Source organism: Protomyctophum parallelum (genome assembly GCF_964188405.1).
Source record: "Protomyctophum parallelum genome assembly, chromosome: 15".
In the NCBI taxonomy this organism is placed as follows: Eukaryota; Metazoa; Chordata; class Actinopteri; order Myctophiformes; family Myctophidae; genus Protomyctophum; species Protomyctophum parallelum.
Genome location: NC_139710.1, coordinates 6,985,939 through 7,000,262, shown reverse-complemented (window position 1 = coordinate 7,000,262; position 14,324 = coordinate 6,985,939). Strand labels below are relative to the sequence as shown.

At 39.8% G+C, this 14,324-nt stretch overlaps 1 protein-coding gene across 1 annotated transcript in view; it reads right to left on the bottom strand.

The window, feature by feature from the left end:
- antxr1a (ANTXR cell adhesion molecule 1a) overlaps positions 1-14,055 on the bottom strand; it is a 33,276-nt gene extending 19,221 nt beyond the window's left edge. Inside the window, exons 1-10 of the mRNA XM_083783714.1 lie at positions 13,414-14,055; positions 10,490-10,561; positions 10,068-10,139; positions 7,719-7,800; positions 7,326-7,359; positions 6,740-6,819; positions 5,725-5,793; positions 5,522-5,602; positions 4,167-4,227; positions 3,140-3,238 (exon numbers count right to left, since the gene is read on the bottom strand). Coding sequence (XP_083639840.1) covers positions 3,140-3,238; positions 4,167-4,227; positions 5,522-5,602; positions 5,725-5,793; positions 6,740-6,819; positions 7,326-7,359; positions 7,719-7,800; positions 10,068-10,139; positions 10,490-10,561; positions 13,414-13,577 — 814 coding nt within the window. The 5' untranslated portion in view covers positions 13,578-14,055. The remainder of the gene's footprint in view (positions 1-3,139; positions 3,239-4,166; positions 4,228-5,521; positions 5,603-5,724; positions 5,794-6,739; positions 6,820-7,325; positions 7,360-7,718; positions 7,801-10,067; positions 10,140-10,489; positions 10,562-13,413) is intronic.
- Positions 14,056-14,324: the final 269 nt, after the last annotated feature.

The window sequence follows — 14,324 nt, the reverse complement described above, 5'->3', positions numbered from 1 at the left end:
AGGTCAGCGGCATTATACATTGGGCCAGATATCCCATTGAGGGTTCAACTCTGCCAGTACACACCTTGCACTCTGAATGGCCTTCCTATCATTAAAGGAATATTCAAAGGGCTGAGGCCTAATGGTACATGCGACTGAAGGACTAACAATAATGCGTCCTGAGATATCATGTTTCTACCATTTTAATCCATTTAAAGATGAAGACGCTGGAACACACCTCTGCTTCATGTCACAACACGTTATGTCAGCCCTCTTTACTGCTCTGTTTGCTCCCAGAGCACAAGGGGTCAAGTTTTATTGAGAGGTACAGACACACACCCAAGGTATAAGCTTACTCAATAAATTGCATTGAATTACATATTGCGATGACCCTGTAAGACCGATCTTAGAGTAACAAAGTAGACATGTCTCCAGGGTCACATTCCATGGTAGGAAATCATGCTTGATTTGTTAAACTAGAGTTTATTGACACACGGTAAACTGTTAAATGAAAAATAATTAGAGAAAATAATACTGGGATTAATTTGTCATAGTATTCCTTGTTATTCACATACTACTGATGTATGTTGTTCACTAAGCCATCGCAACATCTGTCACCGAAATAATGGAATGCTCAGTACATCTCTCCCTGCCAAAGACCATAGTGGCTCTGTCTGTTTGCTGCTACTTTTTCCTGGAGACATAGACTCAAACATCTATTCAGCTGCTCAACACATGTAGTTACACTGTGCTGCCCTACAAAGCCAAAGTGCAGTAACTACGTTTTTGGACACCAACTTATTTGTGTATCCCAAAGGTCAAATTAGCCTTCGTAATTTGGGGGATAAACATTTTTGTCAAAGTATAACATTATTTTTCTGATGTCACTTTTGAACCCAGCACCTCTCTTAAGTGATGTGCGTATTCTATTCGTTTTTGGGGGATAATCATTTACCTCAGGAACATATTTACAATTAGTGTAATATCACTTATTTCCCGATTTGCCCATTCATTTCCCATAGTTACTGCACTTTGGCTTTGTAGGGCAGCGTACCTCTTCACTTTTTGGCATTTTTCTGTAATTTATAGAACTGATGTGGGGTAGGGTCAGGGAGTGCAGAGTACAGATTAACTACTCAAGTCTTGTTTAGCTGTACTGAAGCTTCAAGTGAGTGAAGTGACCTAATTATTTTCAGTTTCACTGTATAGTAAATATGTTCCACAGAGTTTAGTGTAAACACAACCACAATGCTGGAGGAGGAGTGTACAGGGGATAATGTGAGGGACATAAGGAGGCAATTTCACCTAAATTGCTTCCATGTCTACTGTTTGTCAGTGGGATGCTTTTAACCATTTGCTTGACATATAATACCAGAGTAGTAGTTCTCCTTCCTTACAGTGAGAATCTGATTTCAGTGTAAGGTTCTAGGCATCATTGGATGCCTTTCATATCACTCAAGAAAGACTTTAACCATGGTACTTAAAAATATCAGTGTTCTCTTGGATATTTTAGAAATAAGACCGGGTCTGTGCGATTTGTAGCCATGGATGGCAAGTTGCTGGCTCTGCCAGGCCCAGTTGTGAACAAGGCTACAATAATGTTCTGGTGTGCTAACGTGAGCTTATCAGCGTCAGGTGAACTCTAGCCTCGGAAACCCAGACGTTTTATTTCCTGGAAGAAAGAAAAGGTGAACTCTGATTGGCATACTGTACCAGTGTCGGTTGAGTAGCTCTATGCATCGTGAAGATACTAACGTGAACTTTGGTAATGCTGCTGAGCTGTGATTGGCATAGCAACATCAGCTGAGCTGTGTACTAGTGTGGGCAGCTGTAACAGTGGGTACAGAAGCTGTCTGGTAAGATTTCAGAAGGTCACCAGTTTGTCTCCTGGCCCATCCATCCATGTTTATGTCTCAAAGTGTCTCTGAGCAAAGCCTAGACATACGCCGGATGTTGAGTGACCCAAAATGTGCGCTCCCCCAAACAATGGTAAACGTACATACAAACAGAGGAACAGTCAGAACTTGTGTCAGAGGAGTAGGCATATGATTGTCATGATGAATTATCGTTATCTCAAACAGCTCTCCATGTTGATCGATATATACATGTTTAATACATGCATGCTGTTCTATACAACTGGCCTAATACAATTTATTTTGGTATCAAAATAAATGCATTTCAGTCATACTATAAACTATTCACAGTGTAACCAGTTTATTTATTTTGGACAACCCCTAGTTTTAAAGGTTATATGAGGTTAACAATGGCTGCTAGTCACATCAGCTTGTGTACAAACATACGGCAAACTTGTTTGTGTCTTAAAGCTAATTAAAGTTGTTATCGGAAAAGCACCTCCTGCAGCTATAGTGGTGTGCCTTCTAGGAAATGAGTTAAACGGCTTAATTAGGCCACTTGAAAGACCAAGATGCCCCCCTCCACCCCTCCTTGTGTGTGGCACAATATCCACTTCATCCTTTTATCTTTAGCCCCATTCCAGACCTTTAAACCAAGATGTGCCCTTTAAAAAACATGCATCAATAACAACATAGAAAACATGTAACAGCTACTCATTTGATCATGTGTAATTTCAGCTATATTAATAACATTAATCTTCAGGAAATTCAGTCACATATCACGATCAACAGATCTTTACAGTTTCCAACTCATGGGTCTTATGTCCTTCTGTTTTTAGTTGATAGGTCTGATCAAGAGGGGTGCAATAACGCAAGTGTAAAAATAAGCTAAACAGAATCCAGGTCTGGTGAGACGCCGGCGTGTGCACACGTGCAACAAATTCACGGGACCGTGCTCACGTATATACGCTTGCGATGTTGCCCCTTGACTTCTCCGTGCGTACCGAAAAGAAAACGCAGGTCTCACTGAAAATGAACTATAGCATAGGCGTGTTAAATCGCTTCCCGTTTGAAAGGCCCTTAATACAAATTCTGAATCCTAACCCACTTATCAGTTTCAATGTGTATATCATCCAGGTTTACACACAGGATAATATACCCTACATAATCTTAGACAGCAAACATGTTGACACAAAAGTAGTTTTTTGATTCATCATTATGCTTCATTTATACTCGTGTCATACTAAAATGTTGTGTGCAGGAAATAGCAGCTTTACACAAAAGCGTATGATCAGTTTTCTACTCACTCTTAGTAATGGTGTCGTTAATTCGGAAGCTGCACAGGACGTTATCAACATTCCGGGCATGTAGGAATCCATTTCCTCTCACCACCACCTGGAAAGACTCTGCAGGGGTGAGGACCAGAAAAAAACACAACAGCATTTCTTTTAAAAACATGAATGTACAACTAAACTCATTTAGCCAGACAAAGATTCAGATGAAGCAAACTATCAATAAACGTTTACATAAAATGGAAGTTTGTCTTTGGCACTCTGGCAGTATACAATAATAATAACAGTAAAAACACTGAATTACATAAGATGCAATAAAATACAAAACTCATAAAAATACATTCCCATAAACAATTATGTTGTGCTGTGGAGGGTGGGTAGGGGTTATTTTCTTATATCCACAGCGAGAAGAGGGCACAAATTAATTATTGTACTTTTCTTTTAGTTAGTAGGAGGACCCTAATCCTCCTGCCTGATGGTAGCAGCTGCAGAAGGATGAGTGATTTGGGTGTTTATGGTCATTATAGACCTGAAATAACCAACCTCACTCCTCAGTATGACATTCAAGCAAGAGTCCACAAACCCATGATTTTCCTGGCCACAGCAGCCATTAAATTCATATTCCCACATTGAATGCCTTGTGAAGAAAGATGTTGTGGTCAGTGAGACTGCTGTACAGTCGTGTGGGTATAATGTCTTGGGCCCCTCTGGAGCCAATCCCATAAACCTCCACAATGTGTCATATAAATACTTTTCTTCTGCATCAAAGAAAGTGGTCACTTGCATAAATTGCAATGTGCAATGAGTGGCTAGATCGCAGTGGGGAATAGTGTGTTCCCGAATTTGCTGAGGTTAGATAATTATTTAAGGCTGATACAGTTATTGCTACTGTGTGGATGTTATTTACAATGGCCCTGGGAAGTAAGATTGTGTTTGTATTTCCTGTTGTATAAGGAATAGGCTTATGATGTCTGATTTAGTACAGAGGAGCGTTCGGAAGACAAATGAGAACAGAGTCAGAAGATCCATATTTCTCTCTTACCTCCTGCACAGATACTGGAAGGTTCTGCTGCAAGGATTTCAATACAGGACTTCTTCAGTATCTGCAAAGGTGAAGTGAAATTGATTGTGGGTTAGTTTGTTTCTCTGAGTGAAGAGTGATGACTTTGAACGGCACCATTACTTAACTATTTCAACCTGGCATCCCTCATCCGTCATACTCTCAGAAATAATCAAACTGTTACCACGACAACGGATAGCAGCGTGACGCCACAGCGGTGACGTCACATCGAGAATAGAAATAGGACTACTGAGGTAATGAGTGTCGTTTGGAATCAACGCAGCGCAGGAAAACATTTGGAATCGACAATCCTCAACGACTCTCATAACCTCAGCTCAAGGCAAGTAGCCTCGTCCTTTCATAGATAGCCATAGAAACACCTACAGCTGTAAACCCAGCTGCCGTAATTTAAGGTTCTGCAGTGGACTCCTCGAATACACAAACCTTTTCAAAATGTTTTTCAAATTGGTGATCTCCATGACTCTGAGGAAGATGTAGTTACATCAAAACATCAGTCATTGATTGTTTATTTTGTTTGCAGCCGTTCTACAAGCTCACAAAGTGTCATGATGTGACGCATTGTGAGCTTGTAGATCTGATAATTTTGCTATTCATTGTATGACCAAGACATTTTTTTCTATGCTCATCCAGGTTGCAATGTGACTACTATCTCTCTGCTCCACATGCATACCAGTATGGCACATACTATAGGAACACATATATGCACTGTAAGACAGAAGCTCAAAGTGATTTACGACCCACTGACCCGTTTTCTCGGGACAGATCCAAGAGTTTTCAGTTCAGCTGCTAATGTGCTCCATATGACTGTCAGCTGCCTGACCTTTAACTCCTCTTGACAAACCCCCTTAACTGTGTGACAGTGGCCCCTGTGTGCACGACAAAGACCTGTTTTTCACCCCTCAGTCTTGAGGATACGAAAAATAAGTCCATGCCGCTGAGACTGGATTTTAAACGATACAGTGAACTCTCTTTGATCCTGCCTGGGTGGATTCCAGCAGCGAGAGATCAAAAGTAGGGAAGTCACAGTTTGGCCGATTTTCCTGGAATCCTCTGGCAAGACTTGCTGAATGGAATATTGATGTTTATATTTTTCTATTTTGTTCTTCTTCCTGTATGCTATTTGATCAATTGCGTTAACGGACAGAGAAGAAGTCACAGTGATGGGAAGACTGATATGAATTCCATGTTTACAGACTGATTTCCTGTGGACCTCCAATGCATGTTGCCTTGAGCATTCCACTTTACGGCTGGTTAGCACTGTGTATTTATTATCTATGCTCCTCGGACATGTGTGTAGGCAGACTTGAAATTCTTACCGAATCAATGACCCCTTGCAAAGCCTCGAATCCATCATTCACAGGGAAGACATGGTCCTTACTATCAGCGATCTTCGCCAGCTAAATAGACAACAGTGAGATCAGAATATTTTAAACATTGCCCTCACTAACCCTTATTTCATTAGATGCAGCACAACCGTCATATCAAATCAAAGTATAGGGTAAAACGTAGTGAAAAACACCTGTGTTTCATTGAAGTCCTTCACCCCCACGCAGTAAACTGAGGCACCCAGACTCCGGGATCGGTTTGCCTGTCAGGTTATTCACCGATAGTGGAGAGAGGGAAAAAAACAGGAAGACTCAACACCTGGGTTAAATTATACCCCTATATTTCAAACATTTACTACATGCTTATGTTTGTGTCCGACTCCTCCAAGATTTTACAGAATGTTGGGCAACTGTAGGATATTGTTGCTGATTAACACTTTAGTGCATTATGTCAGACTTGTGCTTCAATGCCAAAAACACAATCAAAGCCATTGCTCAACAATGGTCTCCTCTGGAAATTGACTTTACTGTTGACAATGAATGACTAACTTTGCCTTCATGCATCTTCACAAGCTACCATGTATGCTCACTCAATTTCTCACTCAGTTGCTCTGCTGTCCACACATCTCAGGCACCCAAAGCTGATTAAACCGTTTTGACTTTGCGTGCCTGCACCTGCACTCCCTGAACAAATAAATCTCTTGTGTCTGTTGCAGATGTGTGGAAAATGGTCGTGTCTGTTTCATTCACAGGGCAGACAGATGGGATGTATAAATCTGATAGACACTTTGACCCACTAAAGAGCGGGGATCAAAGTGCTGATGTATAGGTAAGGATCTATGCTATCCATCACAAGAATAGTTTCTGTTTACTATTTCTGTGCCCCCGTCAATCACCCATATCTTTTGGCTTTTCTCTCTCTCACTCTTTCCCTCTTATCTATCTTATCTATCTGTCCTCTCTTGCCCTCTGTCTATCCATCTATCTTGCCCCTTTCACCGTTTCTCTCACGCATACTCAAAGTTTTTAGGTGATGTCACGCAGTGGTTTTTCCAACCACCGCATGAGGTGGTTGGAAAAACTACAAGATGTCACGCTGCTGTGATAAGCGACTCACCGCTCATCCCAGCATATCTCTGTTTCTACTAACCAACGAAGGTGAGTATCTTATCACCTAAAACTGGAGTATTCGTGGGCCTTTCGTTTTACCTCTCTCTCAGCATAGTAGAAGAGATCCTCATGCAGTTCTCCATCTGTAAGAGCTATGATAACGCTGGCAGTGGGATAACCTGCAGACACAGACATCTGGTCACACAATATTTATCTTATCTGTGCTTGTGTAATAACCATATTTGTATCTATAATTAAAACAATTAGTTATTGCTACTGTGTAATTATATAATGGAATATGAATGAATATGTTTTCCTTAAACTTTAACACTTTTTAAAAGTTCATTTTTCAATGAACTTTGTAATGCATTATGATCATATTCTTATCGAAATTACATTTTAAAGATGTAATTTCAGGTTGGATTCAAACCGGGGTCAATTGCTGAAAAGACTATAGTATTTATGCTTACTCAGTGATCCACCCAGGAGCTCCAAAATCACATTTTAATGATACATCATTCCAATTTATTGCAGACTATACTGGGAAATAAGCCACCACCATTTAATTCTATCACATTGATGTTTCCAGGTCAACTAGCAAATCCAAACTGGCATACTAACAGAGACATACAGTACAAAAAGAAGCATTCAAAATCAATGTAGTAAAAGTAAGCATACTACACACCTTCAGTGTTTCCATAGTATATCTGCTCACTGGCCTGTAAAAGCAGAGAAGTTGGATTGAAACACTGCACTCTGTAATAGTGTTCTGTAAAGTCATTCTTCCCCATACAAGTTTTGACTCCTAGTATTTTTGTCTGTAGTCAGAGTTGAGATACAGTAGTCAAGTCAATTCACCTGCATTCATAATAGCACAAACAACAGTCAGGAGTTGACCCAAAATGCTTTCCAGTCGAGGCAGATGATGATCAAACTAAAAGCATGATCACCCCAATAAATCATAAGCAAGATTAAAGTGTAAAACACAAACATAATAATAACAAATAACAAATCAAAAGCAAGGTTGTAAAAATAAAATATTATAGCTTGCAGTAGACACAGAAAGCACATTGCTCACCCTCTGGATGCCCTCGTGCATGAAGGTGTCTCCCCCTGGAAGAACCCTCTGGAGCTCGTCAAGGCCTTTGCGAATGCGTTCCCTGAACAGACAGACAGAAGACAGGGTCATTCATATTATATTGCTAAACTGCTGAAGTCACTCGACTAAATGGGCAGCTTTTATGGTACAACATAGTTATACACAATACTGTGTTGTGCATGTATACAGTATGTTAGAGCTACATGAGCGTCTCTCCTACTATTTTGTCCCTGCTTGGTAAAACCCCAAGTATCATCTTTATGTTGTTCATAAATTAATGTGCTTTTTATATGGTAGTGTTATGAAAAATTCCAAGATACTATGACTCAGACATTGGTCGGATATGCGGTGCGACGCAGGTGTGAGGGCAGTGTACATTGAGTTTCCAAAACTAGTTTTGGAAAATGTTTAACCCATTTAGGCCTGATTTTACAAGACCTACAAGCTTGTAGCGCGCCACTCGGTGGCGCGCTATGAGCTTCTAGATCTGCTATTTTTCAATAGCTAAATTATAACATAATGTTTAAAACACCAAAAGGGGTTCCCGCCAAATGTTTTTTAAAGTATCTATAGATTTTTATAAATATTTAGCCAATGAAACGTTTGATACATTAGATTCATTGGAACACAGGTTCACAGTGTTTCCATTTCCTGAAAAAAATACTTTTTGGCACATACAAGGTTTACACCCAGCAGCAACGATTTATGTCATTTGAGAAATGACTGTAACAGATGATAGACATTAGAAAATATTGTTTGGCCAATTGGGGCAGTATCGTGTCAGGCAGACAGTGAGTAAATGAGCCCTTTGTACAATAAAGATAGCAGGAAGACCATAAACATTGAAAAGGTTTTGTGACTGCTTGGAAACGGAGCCTGAGGAAAGATTAGACGTGCATGCAGCTCACTATGTGCTGCAAACCACATGTTGAAGCACTTGTCAACCTGACAACCACATAGATGGATCAGCATGTGGGAATGGAGCAGCCAAGTAATGAGGGATTTTGAGAGATTTTAACTATGTCAAATTGTCAACGGTGTGTCCCTTCTGGTGTCCTCACTCAATCACTTATCTTACTTATATCTACAGCTCAGGAAATGTGTAATTTGTGAATTACATTTTTAAATTGAAATTAAAGGTAGTGTTAGTGATATTTTTTTAATATTTTATGGTCTTATCAAAATGTTTTTGTTAAAAGGTTAGAGCACTATATTCTTATAGTATTAATTACCACCACCCACCGAAAATAAATTTTTAGGTGGGTTGCAAATGTTCAACCAATCAGGAAAGAGTAGCCTACCCATTTATCAGCTTCAATATTGTTCCAATTTGAGTTTGAATTTTGTCTGCTCATTTATTTTGAGACATCACTTCCAATTTCTATGCAGCCCATGTCTATAGCTCATTATAAACATACTGATGAACACTGTATAAATAGTTATACGGTAAGCACTTTATAACAAGGCTATAAGACGATAATGTAATCTCAAGTACTTCTTTAGTACAGTACATATTTGGGCTGTATTCTTTCTTGATAACAAACTGAGTACTGACAGGTGAAAAATGGCACCAAAAGTGATCACAAAAGTCAATCAAAGAACCAGATTTTTGGGCAGGATTTATTTTTTGCACTTAACACTCTAGCTGGAGCCCTTTTAACTATGCTTGCACCTCTTGTTTCTCCAACACCTCAATGTCAGTAAAAACCAAGCTTCAGACCTTCCAAAACAAACAGACTTCTACTCTGCCTTAAGCCCATGACCCACCTGGTGACCCCATGCTAGTTTTGAATGGCTCAAGGTAGAAGACGGGGTTAAACAAATATCAATGAGATGGCATTTGAGATACTCAGAGCGACAGTGCCCTCACACCTGTATAACTACTTCTCCAAAGTGAGTGACACCAACAGCCACAACACCACAGCCACAGCACCTACGATCTGGTACCCCCCACATTTTGCATAAACAAGGGAAAATACTCATTCTACTACTCTGCCACCATAATGTGGAATGCCCTGACATCACTGGCTTCTTTCAAAGCCTGAAAAAGCATCTGTGTGTGAAGTGAAGATATTTAAATCCCCTTGAAATAAGGGATCATACACTTTGTATTTGTTGATGTATTGATGCGATAATACTCTGATGATGAATTGAATACATTAGAACACAGGAAACAAGTTCCCATTACATTTTTAATGTTATCCTTTTAGCCTAAAGTGTTTGGTCTGACTATGGTCTTGAATCTTGGTCAATGAGAGATAAAGTCTGCTTTCGTCATTCAGACAGCTGAATAATAGCAGAGGCATTGCGCAACATGTCTCCTCTTACCTGTCCTCTGTCAGCCTCATCAGAATCCTTCCTTCCGTGGAGAACACAATGAATGACATCCGCAACTGTGGGCTAAGATGGCAAGAGGCAAGGAATACACCATTAAGACAGCAGCAAAGATTCTTGTCTGAAAACAGCAAGTTGAGGTATCAAAGCAGGGGCATCTGTATTTTGTTGGCCCATATGACTACAATTTCATCGAAAGAGGGGTTGCAATATTCAAAACAATAGTCAACAATGCTTATGACTGATAGACCTCTTAAGCTTACGGTATATAGACAAGATGCCCTTACTCTTATTATCCCTTATTGTATTAATGAACATTTGATGTTTGTTTGTTTCATTTCTTGAGGATGGGTACAGACTACTGGTTTATTATATGAGAATGGCTGCCATGCAATAATGTTAATTTATTTTTTTACCTTATGAATTTATGTGCCAGATGTTCTACAAAGTGGTAGATTTCAGTCCAGTGATTCTGCACACTCCCAGATCTAAAGGCAAATGACAACGTGCATAGATTTTCTTTTCTTTATTTTCGGAATCAGCAGAGCAATTAAGTATCTAATTAAGAATGAGCTGTTGCAAGTGTCAAATGACACTTGTTCATTGTCACTATTGCAGCGACTTCATTGCACAATTGTTGCACAAAATACAGATTTTCATGTGACGCTATGCATCTAACTTGAAAATGCATTTTATTTTTTTGTATATAAATTAGGCTTCATACTCTCATACCCTAGATCAGTATAACATAAAGACCCTATAGAACGGTTATGGTTAAACAGCACAGCTGTCTCGTGTACAGGAAAGGCAGTGACGTATGTCTCAGATTGCCGTCAATGTCTTTATAATGCCCCAGCAATGATCTCAGTGTTATTGCAGTCAGACAAATTAACCCTCATTATACCTCCATGCCAGAGAAAACCTATTCAGAATTAGGTCAATGAGGCTGTAATATACACATATCTAGCACTCAGTCCCCACCTACAATCAGCAAGCCAAACGAGGATAAGGCTGTTAGCCTGATACATTTCTACTTTTGAGATTGAATTCATGTCCTATCACTCTGTGAGAAATAAAGATGGAAGGATAATTGGATCATGAGGGGCAGAAGCTTAGAAACATGGTTATATATAGTAAAACATTTGCTTTCAAAACAGAATACCGGTACATAGAAAACTTGTTATTCAGACTAAACCGTTGCAGCCAAACTTTGAAATTGCTCGTCTTTCACAATGTTGCATAAGAAGCATAATTGAAAATTCACAATTTATCTCATATATGTAGACCCCCTGTCTACATGTACTTGCAACATCACTCAAAACACCTTTTTTCCATTGTTACAAGTCCCAGCACACAGCACAGACAGCCCAGCCAAGAGGCTGAAACACTGGAACATCTGGCCCCAATGGAGAAAAGGTTGTGCAGACAGAGAAGAGACACAGAAAGAAACGTAGAATAGAATAGGGACACTGCAAGAGGGCGGTAAGGCCAGGAAGATAGCATCATTCTGGAGACAGGTTAAGCTGATATTGTGACTGGAGAAGTGGCGGAAAGAGTTTAGAGGAGGGAGAGTTGAGTAAAACACATACAACTTAGATTCATACTGTACACAACTGAAATCTGTCAGGTGCCACATGTTGCATAATTTCTTTGCCTGTACAGCATAGCTCTTGGTAACAATTACTTTCCATATTACCCACTATTGCCTAATTCCCCCTCTGCTAAACAGCAGTGCTGCCACAGCCTGGAGTTGGCATTCTGATGTGGGACAAATGGAAAACCTCACCATATGAGTTTAGAGACTTTTAAAATGGTGGGGGGTGAAGGGGAGATGTGAAACTCTGTTGCAACGACTTCTTCTATATTCAATAAATAACATACACCTTGGTCAGATGGATGACTCTAAATTGACCTACTAGTGATACACATAACTACATAACCCATACTATTTATAATGCCAGCATGCCAATGATGCCATTAAGTTAATGGCAGGGTGGCAATTAGCTGCAATTTTTTAAGTGTTGGAGTTTGGAAGCGCTCACTTTCAGTAAAGCAACGTCCTGCTGCCTCCTGCATTATGTGCAAATTCAAAAGGGGTGGTACCCAGGGCGGATGAGTGATATCCAATGAGCCACCCTGCCATTAACCTAATGGTAGCAAGATGGCCGCGGTCTGCATAAGGTCTATATGGTGTTAGAAATGTGTATCACAGGCAATGAGCAAAAATTATCTCTCCGGAGATAACATTTATGGCAAGTAATAATTTGCTCTTGTGTTAATACCACATGAGCCATGCAAGTATTGATCTAAATGGGTGAAAAAACCAATGACCTGTCGTAGTAATTTGTAGGCCTTTTCTTGGACGGAAACGGTTAGAGGGTTAAGTTGTTGAAACTGTTGAGTTTGACTGTTGAGAGTCTCATGACAAGGTTCAGATTAACTGATGAAGATAACTTCACTTGATGTCATTAGACTTGTGGTCCTACATGGCTCAACAGGAAGTGCATGTGTTAGAGATGTTAGAGATGCTACTGTGAAATGTTTTTGGAATAAAATAGTCTGTGTCATAGCATATTTTACATTAAGGATATACAACAAAATTCATGTATGGAACTCTATTCTGCACATGCCACAGCTGACACTGCTCATTGCCATCTGCCATCATGGATAGTTGTTTAACTTGTACAACAAATATAGATTTTTGTTGTAGAAAATCTAAAATAATGTCGGGGTTAATGGGGTTACGGTCTACCAAAGCTGACTCCTATTTTGGGAAGAGGCACCTATTGAACGGCACACAAAAGTGTACTGTACTGTGACTATTACATTTTATCTCAGCCATTCTATGTGGCAGGTCAGGATAGCAGGGGGCATATTGACAATGAAACATACATGGCACTTTACAAATCTTGCTTGAGCTACACTGATGGAAAGGCATGATGTCCATGCAAAACAACAACAAAACGGCCATTGCAAAGACCTGTCATAGCCTCCATATTCAAACATGAAGTATTCAAGGTAAATAATACGTCTTATTGTGTTCATGAAGCTCATATTTTAACTCATACTATGAAATAAATAGTTAAATGATGTTGCTAAACCAGGCATATCATTTATTATGAATGAATTAATATTTTGATGCATATTTTCGATGAGGAAACGAGATGATTCATCTCAAGGGGTTATTCCCAAGAATTTCAATATTATAGGTTATATGATTAAGATTCATCTTAATCATATAACCTATAATATTGAAATGCTTGCTTCTGCATTGTTCACGGACAGTGCTAGTCACTATTGCTCCATTAGTGTGTCAGGTAGAGCAGAGGGACCAACTCACTTGTCTAAAACAAAATAAAGATCAAAGCCTCCGAAGCATGAGGATGACCCGATGTGCCCCCTTTCCTGGGTCTCTCCTGGGTCTCCTGCAGTCAAAACCACCAGGACAACTCCAAAGACCACTGGGGACCACCAGGACCATCTTCCGTAGCACATCAGCAGCATTATCCCTGTTTGAGAAATCCTTATTCAGATGAGATGACAGATACAGAAGAAGAAGAAAAGGTTTTGCAGAATCCCTTTAAATTGCAAAAATAATCCTTCTGGAAAACTTTTCTGTCTGTCTTCTTCGGGGTTCTTCAGTACTGGAAATAACAGTAATCCAGCAGATTGCAGAGAGTATGAGACTGCAGCACAAAAACAGAATGCAGACTGAATGGTGTGGATCAGATGTGCCTTAATGCAGTGAGGAGACACTCATGACCACAGAGTCCCAAGGTAGCATACATAAAGGTCATGTAGTGGGCTCCACATCCTCGTCTTCCCACCTCTCTATTCATTTGTTTTGTGTACAGTATACAGCCAGGCTGTGACACTGAGCAGTGCATGGGGTTCAGAAAGCTATGCAATGGGCTTTGTTATTGAATGTCTAAAACTCAAGTTGCTTTGCGAGTCTCTGTCTGTCTCTCTCTCTCTCTCTCTCTCTCTCTCCCTCTCTCTCTCTCTCTTACTCTCTGCCAAGAGGAAATCTTCAGTGAATTCCTACAAACAGCTTCATTGGCGTAAAAATGTAATAGCTTGGCTAGCACTACCACCTAGTGGTCATATATGCTACATATTGTACATTGCCACTAGGGATGTGAATTATCGATTAATGCATTAATAGTTAATTGATACGTTTTGATAAGCTTATCGATCGATTTACCGTTTTGTTGATTAGCAGTGTTTTTGTAAAAAAGTCTGAGAATCTTA